Source organism: Acanthochromis polyacanthus, chromosome 5, assembly GCF_021347895.1.
Source record: "Acanthochromis polyacanthus isolate Apoly-LR-REF ecotype Palm Island chromosome 5, KAUST_Apoly_ChrSc, whole genome shotgun sequence".
In the NCBI taxonomy this organism is placed as follows: domain Eukaryota; kingdom Metazoa; phylum Chordata; class Actinopteri; family Pomacentridae; genus Acanthochromis; species Acanthochromis polyacanthus.
This window is the reverse complement of record NC_067117.1, coordinates 14914098-14939901: the sequence shown is the minus strand read 5'-3', so window position 1 is coordinate 14939901 and position 25804 is coordinate 14914098. Positions and strand designations below refer to the sequence as shown.

General features: G+C 42.5%; 1 protein-coding gene across 1 annotated transcript; it reads right to left on the bottom strand.

Moving 5' to 3' along the window:
• Positions 1-3833: 3833 nt before the first annotated feature.
• LOC110949170 (G-protein coupled receptor 22-like) lies at positions 3834-19012 on the bottom strand. Its single transcript, XM_022191062.2, has 2 exons — positions 18543-19012; positions 3834-4969 (listed from the first exon to the last, which is right to left on the bottom strand). The coding sequence occupies exon 2, from the start codon at positions 4843-4845 to the stop codon at positions 3958-3960; it is 888 nt and encodes a 295-aa protein (XP_022046754.2). The 5' UTR covers positions 4846-4969; positions 18543-19012; the 3' UTR covers positions 3834-3957.
• Positions 19013-25804: the final 6792 nt, after the last annotated feature.

Below are 25804 nucleotides of genomic sequence, written 5' to 3'. Positions count from 1 at the left end.
CGACAGATGCTTACCTTACTAATGCGTTTCATCTTCATTAGTACTGGTGATTAGCACAGTTGTCACATCACAGTGAGGCAGTGAGGGTTCACTACAGTCAGCACTAAATACTGCAAGTATCTGGGACAGAATTTCTAAATTAGGGATCAGAGAAACAGGAAGTGGAAACAGGAGAAGTAGAAAGGGAGGGACAGCTGAAAAGAGAGAGACAGATTTGGACAGTAATGTCCAGAGGATAAGGGATGGAGGAATTCCCAAGTTGTCCTGAGCCTGCTGATTCCAAGCAGCTCTGTGGTGAAACTGCACATAAAGAGCTGCAATTATGATGGAGCCCAACCACATTTTCAGCTGTCTTTTAAAGAAGGCTTTTACTCATAATGAGAGTGACATAAATGTTATCTTTCATGCTTCCATTTACATATCATATCCATTGTCAATTGTTAAATTGTGGCATGATTTCAAAGGCTTGACTACATGCAAAAATGGACTGACCTTTCAGTCTCTGTAATGAGTCTGGTGAATGATATGGATTATTTCAGGGATTGTTCAGTTTCTTTGAAGTGGGGTTATATGAGGTACTTGTCCGTACTCTGTCTACTACTGGCAGCAGACAGCTAAAAAAATATGTTTTGTTGCTGACGTCTTCCACAGCAGTTCATTGCTTCGCTTCTGTGCCACTTCTTCTGTCTGTTTCTTCAAACTGGGGGATCTACTGTAGGTAAAACACTGACTACTGATTAGAGAACCTCACACAACCCCATTTCCAAGATATCGAACTGTCTCTTTAAGTCTGCAATTGCTCCATGTTGTAAAAGAGTTCCAGATTGTTCGCTTATAACACATATACCATTTCTTCTAAATCTATGCAATTTCTTCTGTATTGCTTTAGTTTCCACTTTACTTTCTACTACCTGAAACAGAAACAGAGGACATACATACACATTTGATTATTTAAAATATAGCAGTTAAAATACATCTCCGCAAACATGTATGAAATAAATCCATATAATAGGCTTTTCAATGTGATTACATTTCTGATAAAAAAAAGTTTAGCATTTGAAAATACACAGCAACCACACATTAACTGACACAGAGAACTGAAATAAATAAATTCTTATATCACCGTTTTAATACAGATTTTGTTCTGTTCTATACAATAACATATATTATAAATCTTATACAATACTAATAGTTCTCTATACACGTATTCATAAATGTACAGTACAGTGTACACACAGTATTAACACAAGTTCACTTACATGTATCTTCTCTTTACAGTAACTTTCCAACACGCTAAGAGTTTATCACAATGGCTGATTTTCTGTCCGGCAGATGATTGTGGCCAAAAAAAAGGCTTTTGACTAATACCCAAATCACACACTTAGTATTTACATCCCTGAAAATGTACATAAATACACAAGAATTATTGTCTTCTGTCTGGCTCACAAATAGTGTAAAAGGAGTGAAGATGAAAGAGGAGACAGCCCAAAGCCCAAGGAGCCCTCCGAGTCTCGAGTCCATATAAAGTTAAAAGTGTTCTCTATCTACTTAGTGACATAATCTTTACTTACTGTAACACCCATAATACAACAGCTGATTGAGGGTTGGTTTATTGTTTTTTGTCCAGCAAGTTTGGAAATGAGACATAAGCCCTGAGGAGAAAGAGAGACACAAGATATAGTGTAACATGTCCAGGACTCGGTCCAGAGGCTGTTTGTCTCTGTAGTCATTCAACATGCTGTCCAAAAGCAGTGACTCTGCCATCCAGAGAAACAAGCAACTAACACAAGGAGATGTCCCACGTCAGTGGTTGTTTTTCCATGTTGGGATTCTAATTTAGGATGCTAGTTAACCTGCAGTGACTTCAGAGACGTTTATAATGAAGTTTTCACAAAATATTGCCCTTTAATTCCCACCTAAAACTGAAGTGATACAATTTCAGTGGTATTACAGTGACCTGTCATATACACATAGTTACAACTGCTCTGTATGATTTGCTTTCTTGTTATGTCCAGCAGCCTCCTGTTGTGAATCAGAACATTAAGTCCTCCCCAACAATCCTGTGTTCACATTCTCTTTGTTCACATCCTAGGGGTCATTGCTTTGCTCATGATTATTGCACATAATAATGGATACGCACACACATTTGTTCATTTACACAACCACACATTTGTTGCATACACACAAACACACACGCAGCCACGCATGCGTACATGCACACGTGCAAACATACAAACACAATCACACAAATGTCCTCCATCATCATGACCAATAAAGTTGATTTTTTTAAAGAGTCATGCCTTTTAGCTTTAACTTGCACACATTCTTCTACAATATGGTGCATGTTGGAAATTAAATCTGAATCTTTTTTTTTTTTTTTGCAGTTTTCTGGGAATTTCATGTGAGCCTGTAAACTTTGAATCTGAATGCTTGCATTTATCCGCCTTTAATTTGTCATATACCATATAAAGTATGTGCAAACACTCTATGTTGATACATTGTTGTAAACATACAGCAGGACATTCAGCACCATGAGAATATACTAATAACTCAATTAAGGCATGAAAAAAGGGAAACAAAGACAAATATAGACTTCCATTAATATTTATCTCACTGAGAATATCTGTGCAGGTAGATAGTGGTGTGCTTTCACAGATAATGACTAAATATAAATCAGTGTGCATTAAGTGTGTGTGTGTGTGTGTGTGTATGTGTCCATTCTGTGCATATTTACATGCACATGCAAATTGAAAGTGCACGCAGGAGCAATATCATATTGTATGCTTCGCAGGTATTTATCCCTTACCCTACACGTGGGGAGTACACTAGTATTTTCAGTAGTCATGGCTGTGGTGTTGTCATAATGCGTGGCTAGTGTTGCCAGGAGACACACTGGCCACCTTGTCAGCCAGAAGTGGTCTAATAACAGCCCTATGTAAGGAGAGTGGAAAGCAAGCTCTACTTAGAGCTCAAGGCTCACCTGTCTCCACGTCTGTGTGGAACCAGAGGCCATGGGATTTGTCCTGACCTTTGTAAACTAACTGGTTCTCATTTTCCTCACACTCATGCACAAATAAACCCAATCCATCTCCATCAACTTGGTAAGATACTTACAGTTCTTCACACACACACTCAGACATGCAAGCATACTCTGAAGACCAGCCTCATTCTCTTACTGCCTCTGTAAGGCATCGATCAGTGCCATCACTGGCCTCTACCCTTGGCTTGCGACTCTTTCTCTGACCTCCTCCCTCCACCCAAGAGTTATGAATAACTGTCCCCCACTGGGGATGGGTCTACCTGCAGAAGCGACACAACCCTTTCTTCACACGTGTTTTGAGGGCACGGCGCAGTTTCTGTCTGGTGAAAGCGTAGAGCAGAGGATGAAAGATAGTGGTTCCATAAGCCATCGCTAAGAAGCACAGACGGAGCCGGACCAAGCTGTCACTGGGACCCATACACAGGATCAGAACATTGACTGCAGACAGAGGGGCCCAGCAGCCCAGGAAAGTGGAAATGATGATTAGGGACATTTTTAAGACACGGCGCTGACGTTCCGACGGTCTCTGTGCCTGCGCACAGCCCGCCTTAAAGCAATGATAGCAGAAACCGAGGCCTGTACACCCATGGAGGAGGCAGGCAGAGGTGTGTTGGCATGGGTCTGAGCTGAAACTGAAGGTGGGGTTGGAGAAGCCGGGGTGGCTGGTGTGGTTGCAATGGGGGTGGTGGCAGCAGTACTGACAGTAGTGACTGTTGCTCCACTGTCAGACATCCCTTGGGGCATTGAGGAGAGCGGTGGGGGTGATGTGGAGTAGGGTGGGAGAAGGAATGAGTGGAGGATGGTTGAGGTTCTGGTTCTGGTTGGGGACACTACCTCTGTGGGCAGGCTCAGGTCCTTCTTCCTCTGCCTCAAGCAGCGTATCCTGCAGGTGGTGTCTTTTGCACGTGTACTCCTCATCACGTGAGAGCCAATTCGGATGTTGAGGGCTTGTAGGATCCTGGAGTAGGTGAACAACATGACTGCCACAGCGATGAAGAAGCAGGGCACTTGGAGTAACAAGTGGTAATACATAGCCAGGCCTGTGTAATACCCTTGCCCTCCAACACACAGCAGTGTCCTGTTTTGCCATACTGGAGGCAGGTGGTGTGAAGGGGAGGAGGGATGAGTGGAGGGTAATAAAGACGGTGAGAAGGACGAAAAATGGGGGTCACTCCAGTGGTGTGGTCAGAGTCATTGTTCTGTCTTTGCGGCTCCTCATCCTCACTGTCCTCAGCACTTGAAGAGAAAAAGTCCCCCTCGAGGAAGGGCAGGAAGAAAACAGCCAGAGATACAGCCCACACTGCTGCCAGGAGCAGTGCAGCACGCCTGGGGGTCAGCAAGCGACTGGCTGGACGCACTGAGATGTCATATCGGTCCAAACTGATTACTAACACATTTACTGCTGTGGCCACACTGGTGAATGTGACACAGGCCTCGTGAAAGCAGCAGAGTGTTGCCAGGCTGCCCACTCCACTTTCATTAGATGGTAGCAGGATCACGGCCACAGTCAGCGGCAGACACAGCACACAGACCAGTATGTCGAGCACATGAAGGTTGACTGTTACCAGGTTGCTGACTGAATCCACCAGGTTGGACTGAGCACAGTAGAGCACAAGTACGGTCAGGTTGCTGCTGAAGCCCAACACAAGCTCCAGCATGAGCACAGTGGTCAGAGACACCTGGAAGCCCAGAGGGTAGGGTGTGCTCCAGCCCTCCTCCACACCCACCTCTCCCCCTCCATCCAGCAGGCCTACCCCCTGACCATCACTGGTCTCCAGGAGGTCTCGATAGCCTTCGGTCTCCATTGATGCCACAGCAGTCCTTCACACATAGCAACAGTAGCCCCCACACCAGATCATGTTCTATGTCCCCTTTCCTCTGGCTCAAATGAGACAGCGATGAAGATGGCGTCCAGATGTATGGTTGTATCTATGAAAATAAAAAGAGACATAGGAAGGATAAAATGAGAGAAAGACAGACAGGGGACAGAGAATGATCAAGCAGTTTAGAAGTCAGCTTGCCTCAAATTCACTCAAAAGTAACGCTGTGCTACAAGTACAAATCAAACTTGTCAGATTTCACAAGAGAAGTGAGTTGGCGACCGAAGTGAAAGTGATCATGGCTGTCGATTGGAAGCATATGGGTGCTGTTCAAGCTGCTGCTGATGACCCGTGATGCCTCACTGGACTCAGCAGTTAGACATCAGCATACTTCATGCAGACAATGGTAGCAGTTCAGACAGGATTCTGAGCAGGATGTCTCTTTGGGACATTTGCCTGTATGAGTGCTTACACAGCAAAGGTTCCCTGAACTGTCTCGAGTTTAGCAAACATATGAGGATTTATTTCTGTGCTGTGCTTACAGTTCCTATATTATGCTGAATTCTGTTGCACATATGTAAGCTTCTCTCATGAGCATGAGTGGGTGGATGTTTGATTCATTCTTGTGTAACATACATTATATAGGTCAGAAACAAAGCTTGCAGGATGAGGCATGTGCAAACAAACATGAGTCAACCAGTACACCTGTGGTACAAGGTGTCGTACATACTGCATGTTTTCTGTACCTGTTCCTCATCATCAACCACCAATGCTGTGTAGATAACTCAAGCCTGTGCAGATCTGTGAAATGTCATTGTTAAATCTACTGTCTTGTGTTTTCAACAAGCTGTACAAAATTGCCAGCTTCTACCTCCAAGAGAAGAGGTGGCAGGGACATTGGTAGACAGAGAGAGACCGTGCAGTGCATGTCAACATAGCAGGCACCCAACTGAGGGTGGCAGCAGTTAACAGTTCTCACAGGGGGACGTAATGAAGACGAATGGATCAATGATCCACAGACAGTGCCACATAAACAATGCTATCAGAGAAAGACCAGCTCCCCTGGCATCCTCGCTCCACACCCCCTCTTTCTCCTTCTCTCTCCTACATCCTTCACATCCCTTCCTACTCTGTCCCCTTTTCAGTTTACTGGCTGAGACAGACTATTTTGCATGTAGAACATGTTATTCATGGCTGGCTGGATGCTCTCCTATGCATAGGGAGGAATCAAACAAAGTGTCGGTAGGTTCAAGGGGAGACGCCTCCTTGATATGCAGTAAGAAACAGAACTATTCCCTGATTGTCTAAATGAAGAAGAGCTCCATGTGTGCCCTACCAGCAGCATTGACCCCAGCTTTTGCTATCAGCCTTTCCTCTGCCACTTCTTTTGTTCTCACCCTCTTGTTTTGCCCTTTCCCTTTGTTTTATTTCACAGTTTTTCCTCCCATTTGTCATGTGGAAAGGACCTGCAGGCAGAAAAGGACTCAGTGTGGAACAGTGGTCTACCTTAATTCACTAATGGGTTTCATGGGGTTTGCGGTGGTGCTGGAACACTGATTTAAAGCATCATCGATCTGCCAATTTAACAAGCCTGAGGCAAGGGAGCACATAAACACACTCCCAATCACATCCTCTCACAGGTACCTGCTGTCTCATTTTGACTGCTGAATAAAGTAGTTGAGTTCAATTCCTCTCTTTAAACACCAACAACAGTTGAAGCATTGTTTTTGTTCTGTAGTTTTACCTAATTTCATGACCTAATTATTACTTTTACCCAATTCACTGAATCATATATAGTGAGCATAAGAACTGGTTTAAAAAATGCATCTTTTGGAAATGATAGTGTTTCCCCGGGCCCAAAAAATAAACATTAAACAGACTCTGACCTCATAATGTCATCAATATCAATTGTGTTTGTCTTTGTTCAGTATTGTTCACAACATATTGACAACATAGACTTACATCAATCAGAGAAAAAACATACATGTCAATACTGCATCAACCAAGCAGTGTCTTTCAGCTCATGTAAGGGTTGATTGCAGCGCTATGGTCAAGAACTGTGTGTTTGATAGCATATAAGAAGCATAAAATAAAAGGAAGCATAACACCTATTCATTATCTGTACACGGCTTAAACCTCATTAGAGGTGTCGGGGGCTGGAGTCCATCCCAGATGACATTAAGTGAAGGCAGGGGGCACCCTGGACAGATCACCAGTCTATCACAGGACTACATAGAGAGAAAAACAATCACACTGACATTCACACCTATGGACAATTTAGAATTATCAATTAACATCAGCATGCTTTTGGACTGTGAAAGGAAGCTGGAGAACCTGGTGAAAACCCATGCATGCACAGGTGTAGGTGCAAGGCGACAGTGCTAAGCACCAAGCCACTGTGCAGCCCAGAAGTGTAACATGATTGACAAAAATTGAATGGTATAATGCAACAGTCAGCGCTGATCGAAATGTTGCTATTAACAGATACTGTGACAGCAAAACAGAGACAAAAGAGTTTTTGACAAGAGTAAAATTAGCCACAGTATATTGCAGTATCTGAGTCGATTGGTCTCATCAAACATCAGGCGATCATCTGTTTCTCTTAACGCTCTTGCCAATAATTACACGAGAATGATTGTGTGCAAGGCAGGCAATGAGGAGCCAGAATAGCTTTCAACAAGAGTAATTTATGCTATTCTATGACAAAGAAACAATGAACCACAATCAGTCCCATGATAATGGATACTTTGTGCTCTGCGATGAACTGGTAAGAATTACAAAGGAACACAGAGAAGAGAGTGGAAAACGTCTATGTTAGCATGTGGTTGCTCCCAGCAAGACAAAATGTCAGAAGCCCGTTCTATCAACAGCTGTGACTCTGACCTGCGGGCAGCAAAAGCCGCAATGATCTAGTTTTTACATGGACAGAGGGAAGAATAAAATTAAAATGTGTAGACAGGGTGGTGAACTTTGGTTAGATGTCTAATAATCACCACTCTTTCTGTCAGTCAGTGGGAACTGTAAATACAGAAGTTAATTTGAGGTTGCAGATCAATTTTAGGCAATTTGTGGTCCTGCTTAACAGAGAGACAAGCTGCAGAGAAGTCCCTGCTCTGCAGTCTGCAGTAATACCAGTCTTTTTTTCTTTGCTCTGACAAGTGCATTGTGTTACTGTGCCATGCTTGTTGTAATCAGCCACAGTGTTCGGGTGTGTATTTGCAAAGAAGTTGATGCACTGTTGAGTCAGTAGTGGAAACAGAAAATGGCTGGAAACAAAGTGAAATTTTGGTGCTATAAACGACATCCAGCTTGTGATTGACAAGTCAGACAGAAGGGAGAGGGGACAGGGGGAAGCTTATGACTTGCAAAAAGTGTTATATTAGGAAATGACCTAAAGAAACTGCCATTAAAATTAAAATAATGTTAGTTTCAAATGATTCCCAGTCGACCTGTCCAGGGTGTCCCCTGCCTTCGCCTGAGTCAGCTGGGATAGACTCCAGCCCCTCCGCGACCCAAGTGAGGATTAAGCGGTGTATAGAGAATGGAAGGATGGATGGATGATCCGCAGTTCACATGATTCCCAGTCCAGGCCTGGGCCTGGGATCTTTCTGCATGGAATTTGCATGTTCTCCCTGTGCATGTGTGGGTTTTCTGCGGTTACTCCGGCTTCTTCCCACAGTCCAAAAACATGCTCATGTTAATTGGTGATTCTAAATTGTCTGTAGGTGTGAATGTGAGTGTGACTGTTTATCTCTATTTGTAGCCCTGTTATATGCTGGGGACCTGTCCAGAATGTTCCCTGCCTTCAGTTAAAGTCATGTGGGATAGGCTCCAGCCCACTGTGTCCCTCACGAGGATTAGGCGATGTATAGACAATAGATGGATGGATAATTTAAAATGTGTTCTATCCGCTCTGCTTTGGCAGTTAAACCTGAAGACAAACAAATATAAAGCATATTTTTCAAATAAGGACCACTGTTACACTTTTTTAAGTGAGCATAATAGAGAATGACTATTTGAGTCACATAGTTTTAAATTGTTTTGGTAATCCAATGGTTCCTCTCGCAACAGAATAATTCACAGTCTTGCTGAAAGATAAGTGGCGTATTGGGTCAGTATGGAAACCAAAGTCTCATCTAAAGATTTTACTTAGGCTTTGCAGATATTTTCATCACATCTGGTGTACCATTTAGTGCAGATTCTATGATTTCCTCCAAAACAACAAACTGACAGTGTCCTAGGCTGCACAGCTTCCTGGACCCTGCTGTCAGGTTATTATAGGTGTTGGGTAGGAGATGACAGGTTGTCAAGCCTCTTTTCACAACATCAGAGGGTAAATACTGAAGCTGATCCTCCTGTCAGAATGAAAAGTTCAGCTTCTCAGTTTCTTATTTAACGCTTTTTGTAATCTCTTGAAATCTTGCGTTCACTCTCACACACACCTACACACAAGCCATCCATGTATTTAATTTGTACTCTTGAAACACGATTCCTGCCAGAGGCTTAATTACGTCTTCCCAGCACAAAGACAAACAGTGGGCATGCTTTCATCCTAGGCGCCATCTAAAGCAACATAGTGTGAAGTATTTCTTGGCATATTTGCTATATGTCTTTGTAAAATATCACAGAACATTACTAGCTTGAGAGGATGAATCAGAAGAAGAGGACTTCCAACAATGCTGAAACTAATAGTGATGTGCTAGCATGCACTTGTCTTCCAAGAAAAGAACACTGACAAAAAAGATGAAAATAACAAATAATTAAATTGAAAGTACAGGGCTGCACAGTGGATTGGTGGTTAGCACTTTTGTCTTGCAGCTGAAAGATCCCCGGTTTGCGTCCCCACCTTCCTGGGATCTTTCTGCATGGAGTTTCTTCCTGTGCATGTGTGGGTTTTTCCGGCTTCTCCAGCTTCCTCCCAAAGTCCAAAAACATGCTGAGGTTAATTGTTAACTCTAAATTGTACGTAGGTGAGAATGCGAGTGTGATTGTTTGTCTCAAAATGTAGCTCTGTGACAGATTGGTGACCTCTCCAGGATGTCCCTTGCCTTCGCCCTAAGTCGAAGTGATAGGCTTCTAAGTGATAGGCTCCAGCCCCTCATGACGCTAATGAAGATTAAGCAGTACATAGATAAGGGATGGAGGGATGGATGGATAAAAATTACAATCCACTGTTCTTGTTGCTGGCCATCAGGGAGCTGACAAAATCTACTTTACAGAAGTAGCTCAGTGGAAGTCAAAATCTAATTCAAGTTTTAAGTTAATGGTGCAAGTCTTTGTCTCTTGTCAGGCGTATATTTATATTATTATTGATCTCTTTTCATTCAACGACCAGTGAGTAGTTTCCACACAAAAATTTAGAGAATGAAACGCACAAACTTGCAAATGCACTATAATGTCATTTCTTTAATCCTACTTTAACTGACAGATGCACACTTAACTTGACAGGGAAACTGCCCTTCAAGGCCAGTACACCTCTCTGATAAACAACAACACACACATTTCCCAGGCACATCTGAAATGAGGTGGAAACAGTTGATTAAATCTGGCCCTGTGTGTCACGACTGCTGTCCATCGTGCTGCTGAGTGTCAGGGTTTCTACCCGCTGCTCTTGAAAGTGCTGATCCGGGCCTGAGAGCACGCTTCCATTTTCACCTCAGTGCTTGGAAATCTAGACACGACAGTGGCTGGTACATGTGAACTTTGTGACAGTGTGCTTATTATTTAGGTATAAACACTGCCTGCAACCTGTATAGAGAGCTATATGCGTTCAAACTGAAAATCTCTGATGGAGCTGAACTTTTCATAGAAGACCTCCTTGCTGAATCTGCACACAGTGATTTCTGTACAGTGTTTGTAAGTTTGGTTTGTTTCTAGTTTGTGGTTTGTTTTTCTTGGATGATTTGATTGATTATCCCTGTATGGCTGTAAGGTCCATTAGATGTCCAAAAACTTGAAAAGGAAGTGTGAGGACTTCAGAATGACTGATATGCAGCTAAGACTTTCTTTCACACAGTAAATTGTCCTCTGCTCTTTATTATTAGAGCATCCTTTCTTCAGACTTTGACTAAGTACTACAATGAACCCCTCTAAGTTAGTCTGGTTAGTCTGTTTCTGTTGCAACAAACTCTTAATTTTAACCAGTATTTCTTTTGCTGTTGTTATTTACTGCTGTTGGAATCTATCCAGCTCCTCTGAGTCTCTGCTCATGGGTCCACCACAGGGATGGAGACTGGCAGCACTGTTTACATGAGGACAAGAATAGCTAAAGTTAATGTGCATCCATTTACAAAAAAAGGTGTGATTGGATAAAACAGCACTCTGGTAGCAAGCAGTGTTAAGACGACACAGTGTCTGACTACCAAAATGGAAATGTAGCTGCATTGTGTTATGGTTTGTTTTGCTACTATCTAGTAGGAAGCTATCTTTTTCTTCCTTGATGGATGTTTCCTTGTGAAAGTGTAAATGTCAGTACAAAAGGGTGAGATGATAAAGTAGGCTTTGCTCTTTGATTCTGTGAGACTGTCACAAAAAAGTTGACATTTAGGGAAGAAAGGGAATCATAAGCCAGAGATACGGGAAGAAGAGGAGTGAATGAGATGAAGAGGGAAAAGAGAAAAAGCAAACAGGATGATGGCGCATGCAGCACGCTGACTCATGGCTGTCTTAGGTATTCCTAATGTCCGCAGTGAGACAATCGATCAAAGGCTTAATTTTCCCACTCAATTCATCCAGCAGCGCTAACAGCAAGCAGCCACCAGCTGGGCAGCAGCATCCCTGGCAGGCTCCCAACAAACCAGCCTGGACAGGCCAGCAACACATCCAGCTCAGTGAGAGCAGCAGCAACCCAACCTTTCTAATGCGTGTCTGATCAGGAACTTCAGGAAGAAATACAGTTTAAAAGGCACCACCACACACAAAAAACAAACTGAATACTGTACATTTATGCACAAGTATTAACAACAGTGCTGCCAAACACTGTAGTTAACGCTGTAAAATTTTAAAACAGGTTATCATAAATCCTGCTGAGCTTGCCAAAGACATACAAGTACATCATGTAGTCAGCAATGTATTGCTAACTGCCGCCCACCCACACAGCCACCCACTGCCAGTCCACGTCTTTGCACACACTCCCTGCCCGTATGCTCTCCGCAGATACAGCGGAAGATGGATCGCTATCTGAGGTGAATGGCACGTTGTGTGCTCAAGAATTTGCTGAATCCCAACCGCACTTTTGCTGGAGACGAGTTAGGGGGAAAGGGACGGGGGCAACAGGAGGAAAGATGAAATCAGAAGGTAGGTGCGGTAAGGAGTGATGGATTGGAGGGAAGCTTAGGGGTGTGCAGATGGATGCTGAGTCGTGTGCTCGCTGGAGGGGAATGTGTGTTCCCTGCTCACTACCACTATCCATCTCTCTTTTGAATAGTCCCAGTTGCGCCGCCTTGCCTCCACTCTTTGCCATCCATCTTACGACCAGCACATGGCTCTTTGCTTTTATACTGTACAATATCTTTGTGTAATCCCCCAGAATGTCTGGATAGACTATTCTGTGATATTTTTAATATCAGACTAGCGCTTCATAATGCAGCAAGCACAAGTAGCCTCTCTCAGATTGCTGTAACTACATCAGAGACTGTGCAGGTAAAATAAAAACTTGTATTCCAAGCCACTCTATTTCTTTATTTCTGACAGGTTGATGCAAGAACATCGATAAGGAAGCTATTCTAGGCAGGATAATTATCACAGTCTGCAATCTATAGGTACAGCTCTATATAGAAATAAGCCCTCGGTCCCTAGGGTGTGAGGCATCATTACCACCTGACAGTGTGTTCGATGGATTTCATTTGGCTCCACCATTCATTAAAGGCACTCCTCTGTATCCTCTTTCCAACTATGATATCCTAAGCCCGTAATTTTGCCATTACATGCGCCGCCCCTCAATAAGCCCTTATCAAGGCTGCCGTGCAATCACCGCTCTTTAAAACAAGAAGAAATCAAATTCAAGCATGAAAGCAGGCAAATGTAAGTAAAAGTGAGTCAACGCACACAGAGACTTAGCTTCAGGAGGCTGTTCACGGCCCCATTGAACAGAATAGCAATGATTAGCAATGATGTAAGACAATAAAACAGGATGGAATGGAGACATATCAGTGTTCATTATATTTCTATGACACCAATAATTGCGCTTATATTCCTTATGTGCTCTCAAGTGATTGTTTATGATTAGAATTGTCTCCCCTCCATTTCAATAGCACTTGCCATCGGTTGTAAATGGACCGTCCGAATGCAGTCATCAACCTGAAGCAGCCTGCGCGCTGTATCCACCTGTGTTGGTTTATATTCTATTGGAGAGCTGGGAATAAATAGTCAAGTCACAGTGGTATGTGGCCACTTAAATGGTGGACCGGTGACATATCAGCAGTTGTGTGGAAACAGCTCTATGGCTCTCCACGTGTTCAGCAAGAAGCAGCTTTGACCCATGCTCGTGTGCACACAACCTATATTCCTACAATGACCACATCCATACACAAACTCAGAAGATCTCCAACAAAAAAGTGACGCTAACCCAAGATAGTGGAATAAATTGACTTTCTTTACCATTTTTATCCCACAAAGAAAGGGATGTTCTGCTTATTTTGCATGTGAAAATTGAATAAACTCGTACTACACAACTTGTGAAAGCATTTTCAAAATATTAACTCAGGAAGGAGCTTTTATAAATTCTGTAAAATCAGAAATTGGCACTTTGCCTCTTAATAAAGATGCTGTTGAGTTGTCTTGTCTTGTGGTAAATTTCTTCGAGATTTACCACTTGCTTTTTCCTCTTTCATCTTGTGACTCTCCCAACTATTTGAGAAAGCCATACTAAATTGCTGGAACACCACAAGCTGCTTTATACTAGTAAAGCAACCAACATCTTGACAAGTGCATTAGTTTGGACTGCCTTCTTGACCCTTTTATATGTTTACCCATAAAAGCTAATTTCCATATATGACTCTAAAGGCAGCAGATTGTAAAAAAAAAAAAATTTAAAAAGATGAAGTATATGTGAAAAATAGAGTACCCCCATAAATTGCATATACCCAATTAATGTCTAGTAGATTCCCAGTCATGCAAGCCATGGCAAGTGGTTCAGTAGAAAGCAATTAGACTTCTTTTTTGGTTCTTGGAAATGTTTTACCTCTAAGAGATTTCCTCAGCTTGAACTGAGCACTTCATTTAGAATCTAACACATCGATCAGAGATGCAGCGATGGTCTGTTTGATTAAATCTATAGACAGCAATGGAGGGTGTTACTTTGATTTCTTTTCATTTACCGTGTGGGAAGTTGAAACCATTTCATTGTGCTCTGTGGAGTTGTCAACAAACAAAGCTTCTTTATAAATTTAATGTTTCTTACTAAATCACACTGTTTATATCCTTCAGGCATAACAAATATGCTCAATTTGTTTCCCTGCACTTGTCGGCACATTGCTGCGTTTCTTGCCAGATTAGCGTTGTAGTTTAGTGGAACGGTGTGAAACCTTTTTGCAGGAACATTTATAACGGTGCCCTCATGTTTGTGTATGGACTCCTCAGGACACACAAAACGAGAGCTCACTCAAAAAAAACATTGCTTTTTAAAACCACTGTTTGTCAGAACCTTCGATGTGACCCAGTAAAATGTTGCGGCCCCTAGCAGAGTGCTGATTTTAAAAAAAATCCCCCCTAATCAGGACAATTTTGCACTCTTGTAGCGCTTCACCTTCAGCTTACATTTAATCAGACCTTTGTTTCGATTAGTGCCTGCAGAGAGAGAAATCTCTCTGTGCACCAGTTCTCTGAAACAGACTCACATTCACTGTCCATAAATGATTGAGCTTAAGAGAATCGGAGAGCAGATAAAAAAAAAGCTGTGAAAACTTTTTTAAAAATGGCAATAGAGAAAAGGCAGAGGAGTAAATGAAACTGATGAAAAGAAAAGAAGAAAAAGACTGAAGCTGTCTGCACCAGGTTAAAATGATTAAGCTCTTTCACTCTAGAAGGCAATTAGATCTCAATTAATGCCATTTATCGCCTGCAGACAGGACATCATTGGCCAAGAGGGGAGAGCACCACTCACACAGAGACGTAACCTAAGGGAGGAAAGACCAACACATATGCAAATACATGCATATGCACAACAAAAAAATTTATTTTATTTTGCCACATGCGGAGGTTTCATGAGAAAACCACTAGGAGGGGCAATATAAAGTAGACACATGCTATACTTAGGGTGTAAGTCAGACAGCATTTCTACATCCACTGTATATCTGTCAGCTTATAGCTAATGTGTGAGCAGCATTAAAATGTACTTGTAACTATAAAAATCATCTCTAAATATGTCATGTACAACTCAAGCAAGAAAGCAGCTCTTCTCCAGATAAATAACCACACCAGGTCTTTGTACATGGATCTTGTCATCCATGTTCCTTCAGTGTCTCCTCTCTTGATGGAATTTTCCCTCATAATCTCTGCACTTTGCTCTGATGTATTGTTCCATCTCCTCTCTCTTTTTGGCCTTCGTGTGTTGTGCTTTTGACAATCATCCTCCTCCTTTTTGCTCCCACATCGAGAGCTCAGATGCCGCCTTCACCTGTCTTCTTCCCTGCACTCATGTACATCAAGGAACACTGTTATTCACTGTTTTAGGTTTGGGAATTAGGCTTGTTCTGCTGTAAATTTAACACTGTGAACATTGCTTACCAGAAAGGATGAGCAATCAAATCCATTCGTAATCAATACATCCATGGATGAAACCTTCACTGGCGTTTATTACATTTTTACTTTTCTCTGTTCCACTAGTTCTGAGGCTGCTTTTTTTATTTTGTATACTCTATGATTTTCCACAAGGATGTTTGCAATTTTATGTTTAATGATGTGTGGCTTGGGTCAACTGGGCCAATTAAAAAGGATATGGCCAATCTAGTCAAAATATTGTTCTAATTAGGAAAGGTACAAATTTAGACATTGTTCGATTCCCCTAACTAAAGATGTCCTTAAATACAGCTGCTATTAAAGCCTGTTGCTGGAGGCTTTCACAGCAGTAAATGAGGCTGTTAGTGACTACAGAGAGATTTGGCACACATTCAACATCTGCCATACTTGTAAACGGAAAACAAAAAGATTTATGAACATAACAGGTGAAGAATTGAAACTATCATTGAAAAACACAATGTTGGAATTGTTACAACATTCTCATTCCTTCAAAATGCCCGCAAATGAGAGATGTTGTGCTGTCTTTTATCTGTAATAAAAACCTAACATGGTCATTTTCAAAAGTAAGAAAATCTTCAAACCTATAAATTATGTTCAAAATAGATCCGGCACGTACAGAACGTTTTAGGACGTTTTTATGACAATGAATAAAATAATAAATAGTCTCTGCTTTTCACTCTGGTGTTGTCCTACAAAACCTTCAACAAGACTCTCCACTTTAGTGTTGTTATATGAAAGGTAAATAAGATGTCTCAATCAGCGTGTTGGCAGTACCGTACTCCATTGCTCTTTGTGCCGAAACAATGTGTGACAGCTTCCCAGCACCTAACTGGAGACTGACACGTGTGGTGGAATATTTTTCCACCAGCAGCATCAAAGCTTCTCTATAAATACATGAATAGACCCAAACACACAATGACCCATATGCAAAGCAAACACACAAACTGCCACCGTGAGAGTGAAGGGAAATGGGAAACATTAGAACAACCGTCCCTTTGGGATTCGCAGCAGGGTTTCAAACACTCACACGTGTGAGGAGAGACAAACACACAGGCAGCAGACATTACAGGAGATGTATGTTCAAACTCACAGCTTTTAATCTTCTGAATGTTTGTATTCCCTCTCATTAAAAACATCCTAAAGGGTGCTACTTAATATCAGGAGACAGCACTTTTGTGGAGCTTGTTATGACATATTTTTAGAGTGGTTAATTAACCGCAGAGCGAGTAATAATTCCCCGCAAAAGTATGTGTGCAGTGTTTTTGTTACCTTATTCCCCTTTCAAGCTGTATTTTAAACATTTAATTGAGTTTTAACCATCACCGACAGTGAAACCAAAATCATACCCTTATTACATAACCACACTTGCTCAGAAATAACGCTGCATGAGTATTTAAGGTTGAGTTGAGAGTAAAATTTAATTAGCTGGCACATTATTGTTGCATACACAGAGCAGGGGGTTACAAGAGAATACAGTGACATTGAGAATTCATAAAGTATGTGAAAGTGGAATGCAATGCAATAAGGCAACTGAATTTAATAAGTGTTGCAGGGCAGTGGTGCTTGGTACATATTATGAAGGAAAGTAAAGAGAGTAAACCAGAAAGTTATTATCAAAGAAATGTCAAAAGACATAAAATCCTTTGATAAATAAAATAACACATGGCAAAAATACCATGCAATGAAAGAAAATTTTCATGTGCCACACAATTCCTAAGATACTGACTTGTAGTTAATAGTGAAAAACACTTTTACTTCATTCTAATGATGCAGACAGGCAGCAGTTTGACATGAAACCTATTTAAATCAAAACTGTCAGAGAAAATGCTGCTTTGCTGTTGCAAAGTTGATCGGCATGGAATTACAGAAGACCTGCTGTGCCAACATGCTCCCATTTCACATCTCATCAACAGGAGAGCAGCGTTCAGAACAGTCCAGCACTGCTGCACTTTAAAGCAGGTAATGAGACCATCGGATACTAACTAAATAAGAGTGTAAACTTCAGAGCAATTTTCCAATTTTGTCCTCCAGGATACTGAAGGTAGAAATAGAGAGCTTAATGAATACCGCTGTGCACACAGACACCAATCATATATCAGATTTAAAATGCACATAAAAGCACGGGGGAGGCGGGGTAAATGCAAATACGCTATCTCACAATATATCTGTACTATATGATGACAGCAGGCCTTTCTAATGAAGGTATGCAGAGGAGCCCTGATAAACAATCCTTTGAAAGCCCGGTCTCAAGGGTTTATGACAGTTCAAGATCAGCTAATAATGTGCATTGCGGAATAAATGCATCTCATTAAAACATTAAATGTCAAAACATGAGTTTGTGAGCTGAGACATTTGCTCTTACAATGATCAAACGGGCCACGCTCATGTCAAGCGTGGCGCATGCATGTGACTGAAGCACATCAACAATCACTGGGTCCCTGGAAAATGGAAGACAGTTACTATCGGCTCCATATGGATCAAAACTAATCCCTGTGGGTTTTTTTTAACCTTCCAGCTAATATATTTAGATTTTTTGATTGTCAGTGCACAGGACAATAAAGCCAAAACGGCCAGGAAGGATTTCTGTCCCACTGATCAGTCACTTCATATCCGAAAACGCAAACATGAGCCGATTAAAACGAGCCGGTGACAAGTCCTATTCTGATTTCAGGCCCCTTTTAAGTGCTGGTCTTGACGGTGAGCTGATTTGTTATTGTTGTCTGCAATCAGAAGAGCTTTGGACTGCCTTACACCCACCGTTTGTTTCATTTTGCAGAAGACAGTATCCATCTGAAAGCCTTTTTCCATTTCCAGTTGCCTCTATTTAAATGCACATGCAGTCTTTGTCAATGCAGAAATCTTAATTGAATATTTGCCTGAAATTAATAACACAAACGACTCTCATGAGGGGGAGAAAAAAAAAGTGCGCTAAGTGTTAAACTTACCAGTTTGGCTTGTGGGAATTCCCTTTACATCCTACTGCAGGTGTCGGTGCGCTGCGCTTTCTCCAAGCTCTGGACCCCGATCCACTCCAGCGCTCTCCAGGACAGCCGGCTGTCAGCCAAAAACGTGACCAGAATAATTCGCCTCCGTTTTGTCATAAATATTACAGCGGGAGGGGGGAAAGCCCTCCACGGCTGCAGATACGGAGCGCGGCAGTGGCTCCTGTCCGCTCACACACCAGGTACTATCACAGTGTTTGGGCGTTTTTTCTCTCTCCCTGTCTTTTTAATTCCTCACTCAGCACGGTGCGCCTCACCTGTCCACTTTTTTTTTTTACGCCGCGGACTTGTAGCTACAGCAGCATCCCACACACGCACCGGCCAAACGCATGATCATGCGCTAAACAGCTCGCTGGAGCGCAGTCGCTCCATCCCAGCGACCAATACGGTGATCTGCAAGCAGAGGGAGGAAGGGAGGGAGGGAAAGAGGGAGAGAGTTTTTTCGAAGGGGGAGGAGACAGGGATGCAGGAGGAGTGGGGGGCTGTGGTGTGCGTGTGCGATGGGTAGCCTCTCACAAGGACGACCTGAAATTCCTCAAGGGTGAACGCTCCTCTGTAGTAATTCAACGAGATTTACAAATTACTTGCATCTCCTTCCTTCCCTCCCTCCAAACATATTATGCACACTTCACCTGATCTGCCTCAAAGCCAAAAAAAAAATTACTGGATATGAGCTTGACTTGATAATGTCCGTCTTCCTGCACTGTGGAGGAGGCTGTTGTGGGCTCCTGTCTTTGCTGCTCACTGGGGGATATACAACGAGCTCATGTCAGTCAAAATTTCCATGTGGCATCTTCATCGCAGCTGGAGGACGAGCTGGTTTAAAGAGCAGCTTCACGAGCTTTGAAGCCGTATTTTACCTGGGATTACCATCCCATTGTACCGCACATCCTTCCATCTGCTGCACTGTGAGCGCTCTGTCATGAGCCGTGTAGAGGGATCAAGGTCACTGATTGGTAAATTTGTGACCTTGAGCACACAATAAATATAGTGGTCCCTGTCGCTGCACTTCTCACGCTGATTTACAGACGGTTGTTTGAGGCGTAAATGACTGTGCAAGAGAGCATGTGAGATAATGTGCAGAGAGGGATTTCGATAAGAAGGTGTGAACACCTGGAGTCTCTGAGGAGAGTCGGGGAAGCTGATGTCAGCTGTTCACCCTTCAGAGACTCTCATGGTGGAATGCGAGCGAAAAATAGGAAGAATCCACCAGTAAGGCAGTAAGAAAAGTGGCCACTGAATATTACACTTACATTGAATTAGTAAATTTTCCTTGAACCTGTTACACCTGCATCTGAAATTTCTGTGTTGGACTCTCGCATGCTAATCAGCAGATGGTGGAAGAATTTTAGTATATAACCTTGAACATGAAGCATTTAATCGATCAAAAAATAAATTAAATCAAAGTAGACCTCCTTGAACCTCCATTCACCCCCCGAGGTATTAATTTTTCTTTCTAATCTCAATGGTGCATTATTCTTTGTCAAGCCAGTGCTATCACAACTGTCATCATTTAAAAGCCTGTATCCTTCGATTTCATCTACACGATGTATTATTTCTACCTTCTGCACCTTTACTATCAAGATTGAAGATAAGATTTGTACAAATATGGCTGCAGCCTAATATATTGCCAAAAAGACTGGCCAGACCAACCACTGTGCATCAAACTATAGCTTCATATGCATCGAAAAGTGCATGAAGAGACTACATTTGCAGAGGAAGAGTGCTGTGATTGTAGGATGAAAAGTCAGCTGAACTACTTTGTGTGATTTTTCCCAGATTGTACCAAACACCTCACGGCCTCAGCGGAAGGATCTTTAGCACAGTTTATCTGCACCATTGCCACCCTCTTCTTCCAACTCACTTCTCCCCAATCCCCTCTGTAGCACACCTTTTTCCTTTCACTGCACCACACACATTGCAGGACACCGAGGGCACCTGTGAGCGCACAGCAGCAACTTGGTTTTTTCTTTTTTTCAGCAAACGCGAAAACTGTAAATTGCCCTTGCTACCGATCTGAATCTCCTGTGAAAAGAGTCACATACAAATGCAAAGCTGGCCAGCGATTAGGAGCATCTGCCAAACACCCACATACCATATGCCTGTGTCACTTAGCCAAGGAAAAATATCTAAACATGCACGCACAAAACTAGCAAGCGAATAAAATACCTATAATGTCAAAAGTGGCAACTCAGAAACAGACACATGCACAGAAACACTCACATAATACTGCTTAGATACAGTGGGTACAGAAAGTATTCAGACCTCTTGAAATGTTTCATCTCTGTGTCATTGCAGCCATTTGCCAAAATCAAAAAAAGTTCATTTTATTTCTCATTAATGTTCACTCAGCACCCCATCTTGACAGAAAAAAACAGAAAGGTAGAAATTTTTGCAAATTTATTAAAAAAGAAAAACTAAAATATCACATGGTCAGAAGTATTCAGACCCTTTGCAGTGACATTCATATTTAACTCACATGCTGTCCATTTCTTCTGATCCTCCTCGAGATGGTTCTGCTTCTTTATTGGAGTCCAGCTGTGTTTAATTAAATTGATTGGACTTGATTAGGAAAGGCACACACCTGTCTATATAAGACCTTACAGCTCACAGTGCATGTCAGAGCAAATGAGAATCATGAGGTCGAAGGAACTGCCCAAGGAGCTCAGAGACAGAATTGTGGCAAGACACAGATCTGGCCAAGGTTACAAAAGAATTTCTGCAGCACTCAAGGTTCCTAAGAGCACAGTGGTCTCCATAACCCTCAAATGGAAGAAGTTTGGGACGACTACAACTCTTCCTAGACCTGGCCGTCCAGCCAAACTGAGCAATGGTGGGAGAAGAGCCTTGGTGGGAGAGGTAAAGAAGAACCCAAAGATCACTGTGGCTGAGCTCCAGAGATGCAGTCAGGAGATAGGAGAAAGTTCCACAAAGTCAACTATCACTGCAGCCCTCCACCAGTCGGGGCTTTATGGAAGAGTGGCCCGACGGAAGCCTCTCCTCAGTGCAAGATACATGAAAGCCCGCACAGAGTTTGCCAAAACACACATGAAGGACTCTCAGACTATGAGAAATAAGATTCTCTGGTCTGATGAGAGCAAGATTGAACTTTTTGGTGTTAATTCTAAGCGGTATGTGTGGAGAAAACCGGGCAATGCTCATCACCTGCCCAATACAATCCCTACAGTGAAACACGGTGGTGGGAGCATCATGTTGTGGGGGTGTTTTTCAGCTGCAGGGACAGGACGACTGGTTGCAATTGAAGGAAGGATGAATGCGGCCAAGTACAGAGATATCCTGGAGGAAAACCTCTTCCAGAGTGCTCAGGACCTCAGACTGGGCCCAAGGTTCACCTTTCAACAGGACAATGACCCTAAGCACACAGCTAAAATAACAAAGGAGTGGCTTCAGAACAACTCTGTGACCGTTCTTGACTGGCCCAGCCAGAGCCCTGACCTAAACCCAATTGAGCATCTCTGGAGAGACCTCAAAATGACTGTCCACCAACGTTCACCATCCTACCTGACAGAACTGCAGAGGATCTGCAAGGAAGAATGGCAGAGGATCCCCAAATCCAGGTGTCAAAAACTTGTTGCGTCATTCCCAAGAAGACTCATGGCTGTACAAGCTGAAAAGGGTGCTTCTACTCAATACTGAGCACAGGGTCTGAATACTTCTGACCATGTGAAATTTCAGTTTTTCCTTTTTTTTAATAAATTTGCAAAAATTTCTACATTTCTGTTTTTTTCTGTCAAGATGGGGTGCTGAGTGTACATTAATGAGAAATAAAATAAACTTTATTGATTTTGGCAAATGACTGCAATGACACAGAGTGAAAAATTTCAAGGGGTCTGAATACTTTTCATACCCACTGTATACTGCAGCTCATACAATCATATGCCACTGTGACAATTGCAGGGCCCAGAATCAACCACCAATGTAAAGAAAATTTGCTTCATTAAATTATATCATACATTTGTAAGAATCAGGGCTTGGAAGCTTTTCTGATAAACTGCATGTATTTTCTACTCTGATGTATCTAGCTTCTCTTGCATCTGCTGTGTGTACTCCATCAGCTCCTCTATTTTACTGATATTTATATTTCCCACAATGCCTTTCAAGAACACTGAGACAAGGAGCATGAAGTTCCTGAACGCAATGGCGGATTGAGGAGGAGCAGCAAAAGCAGGACAGAATCAGATCTTCCCGTTAAGAAACTCAAAGCATAATATGAGATTTAGTCTACAGACTTACATATCTCTGCTTTACCGACAAAAGATTTTTTTTCCTTATGGCCAATAAATGTCAGTGCAAAAATGATAAGGCCAAAAAGAAACCCCTGTGACTTTGATTTTAAGGGCTGATATCAAAATATGACATCGTTCTCTGATATAAACCAGCATGTAAGCTTTCTGTCACGCCTCATTGTAGCTACCCTGGAAAGATATCAGTAGGAATTTTATTAATTCTCCACAGGAATGAGGGGAAAAAAGTACCACAAAATCACAAGATGCTTGTTAATTCTGATCTTTAGTCTATAAAGCCTGAAGCCTCCAAAGAATGAATCTCAGGATTCAAGGATGCTGCCAGTAATGTATAGTGACCTCCAGGTTGAACCCCCGGAGAAAGATTTCTCCCTACAGGCATCAATAAGGCACCAGATCATTTTCTCTTCCCTGTGGCTTTATTTTTTATTTACAAGGCAGTGGCTGTAAACTATCTGTGTTCACGTTTTCCATAGCAATGTGGAAAGGAAACAGTTATTGGGCTGATCATATGTATTAGGTCGTGTGTTTACTGATGCCTCTGTGGTGTGGATTATTGAGTACATTGCTGTGTCCTGTCTGGCAGCAGGCGGGGCACTGAGGGGGTCTATGTCTCCGTCTGTCCTGCACAGCATCAAAGACTCTGGCTCAACCTCTGGTAAATCTGGACACAAGTCAAGAGCTGGAGCTTAGACTGGCTGCAGCCCCAGTAATGGTAAACGGAGAGAGAAGGTGGGCCTGGTCCTGCTAAACATTGTGGTGCCTCTTGTGGATATAATGGGGATCACCAAAGTCACCATGGTTTATCCTCTGTGGACCATAAATGTCTGTTCAAACTCAATCTCATAGTTTGAGATATTTCAGTCTTGCCTTCTCAAAACTCTGGAAGTAGTTGTTTTGGTTTGACTTACGTTTTTAGCACACCAGAAGCTGAATAGCACTTGTGAGAAGAGGCCAGCTGTCGGCATTCTTGATGATATTATATAGAATTAATTTAATTAAACTTAGCCTCTTTTGTTACTTTTCTCCCCTTGTGCTAATGTAATCCTTTATTGCCCTCCAAAACACAAAGAACTTCTATTAAAGACCAGAGGGCTCGCAGCAGGGATAATCAACACTTTTCTCAAGGTTTTAAGACAGATTTTTTTAAGTGCTTAGAATAATGCTCAATATATTGTAATAACTGAGACATGTTTAAGCACCCATTTATTTTCAGACACAACTGGATGTGCCCTTGAATGTAGAAGAAGCACGCTGTGGACACAACCATATAGCTGACCTTATTATGCTTATAGCAGAAAAGACGGCCAGCTGGAGCATCCCATAAAACTGAGTCTGTGCAAATTAAAATATCACGATGTCTCACCATGTCACCTACTGACTCAGCTACACTTCCTGCTCAGATGATAGGCTAGGCACTCGAACATGAGAGGCAAGATTGATCAGATAGAACTCCGAGGAGAAGAAACAATAAAACCAGTGCGATTAAGGGAGTTCACATTCAGTGAATTTCAACTAATACAGCAAAGCAGAGTGAAGGTGCAGACACATTTAAAAAAAAAAAAAATAGGCACAGGAGTTGAGACAATATTGATACAAAAGAGGAGAAAATGAACCATCCAGCTGTCTGACTTGATAACTGTATGAATAAGATGGTAAAAAGAAGAAAGAGAGGCTGATTAAAGAGAAGACACACTGCAATGAAAACCCTCTGCCACTGTGGCTTGACAAAATGACCTTGAGCTGAGGTTTGAGTGAGGCAAATGCTGAGCCAGGGGCATGGGGCAGACGGAGAGGATTATGGGTGAGGTGGAGTGAGAAAGACAGCCAATAAAAAGAACTGAAAAGAAACAGAGAGGGGGAGCAAAATAGATAAAAGCTGGTGAGAGAACGAAAGGAGAGAGGAGGACAATAACCAAGAAGATCCGCTGCAGCCATTTGATCGGAGTCCAGCCAATTACAGTCCTGCATTATGAATGAGGAGAAACAAATTTACCTTTTGCCTGCATAACGAAGGGGAAGCAGGGCACAGAGAGGTGGTTCAGTAAATGCCACCTCTGAAGTATATTTGTATAAGCTCATGGTGTCCTGCCTAAGGAGGGGGTAGACTGACGGCTTGATTTACCCTCTCATTAGTGTATCCAGGAAGTAGCCCTGGACCTGCACAGTGGGGCTAATATCGACTGTGTGACCCACCACAGCCAGCCAATCATCTTTAGCTGGTATTTGGTGGCACTGTAAACCATAATTTTCTTGACGCTATATGCCCACTGTGAGTCTACTGGCTGCTGCTTTTCAAATAAGTCTAATGGGCTGTGAAATTAGTTTTATCTCTGCACACAATATGGCTATGGAACAATTCTGGACTATCAAGTCCCCCAAAGGCCGGGTCTGGAAAATGCATTTTCACCCTAAATTACATACAGTGCAGCCATTACAAAGACACTCACGTTCTAAATTTACATATACATGGCTCAGTTCTGAGGAAATAGGACGTTTGAAGAGTATTTTTAACTTTCAGTGAGACAGAAACATGTCTTTTCATTTGATTGGAAGATATTTTAGTCTGGTATGCACAAATGGGCACAGGTGTCTGCATGACTACATATTCACCTGTGCTCCTGCAGTCAAATTCAGTCAAGACATTTCTGGTTTGATTGAACCACAAGGGGACTGTGTGATGGATGGAAGATGAGACGTGCACTGACCTGTCACTTCAATCCCCCTGCTTCCTCTGCCAGACCCTTCTTTTCCTGACCCCCGGCCTGTGTGGTTTGCTCTCCCTGTGCGCTGTCTGACATCCACAGTCCTGTCTTCATCCCAGCCCTCCTGTTCCTCGTCCACACGTACAGCCTGTCACTTCCCTCCCGTCCACACTTGACTTCTCCAGCGCAGCAGCACCAGTGGGCTCTCCTGTACCCCACCTGCATGCACAAACTT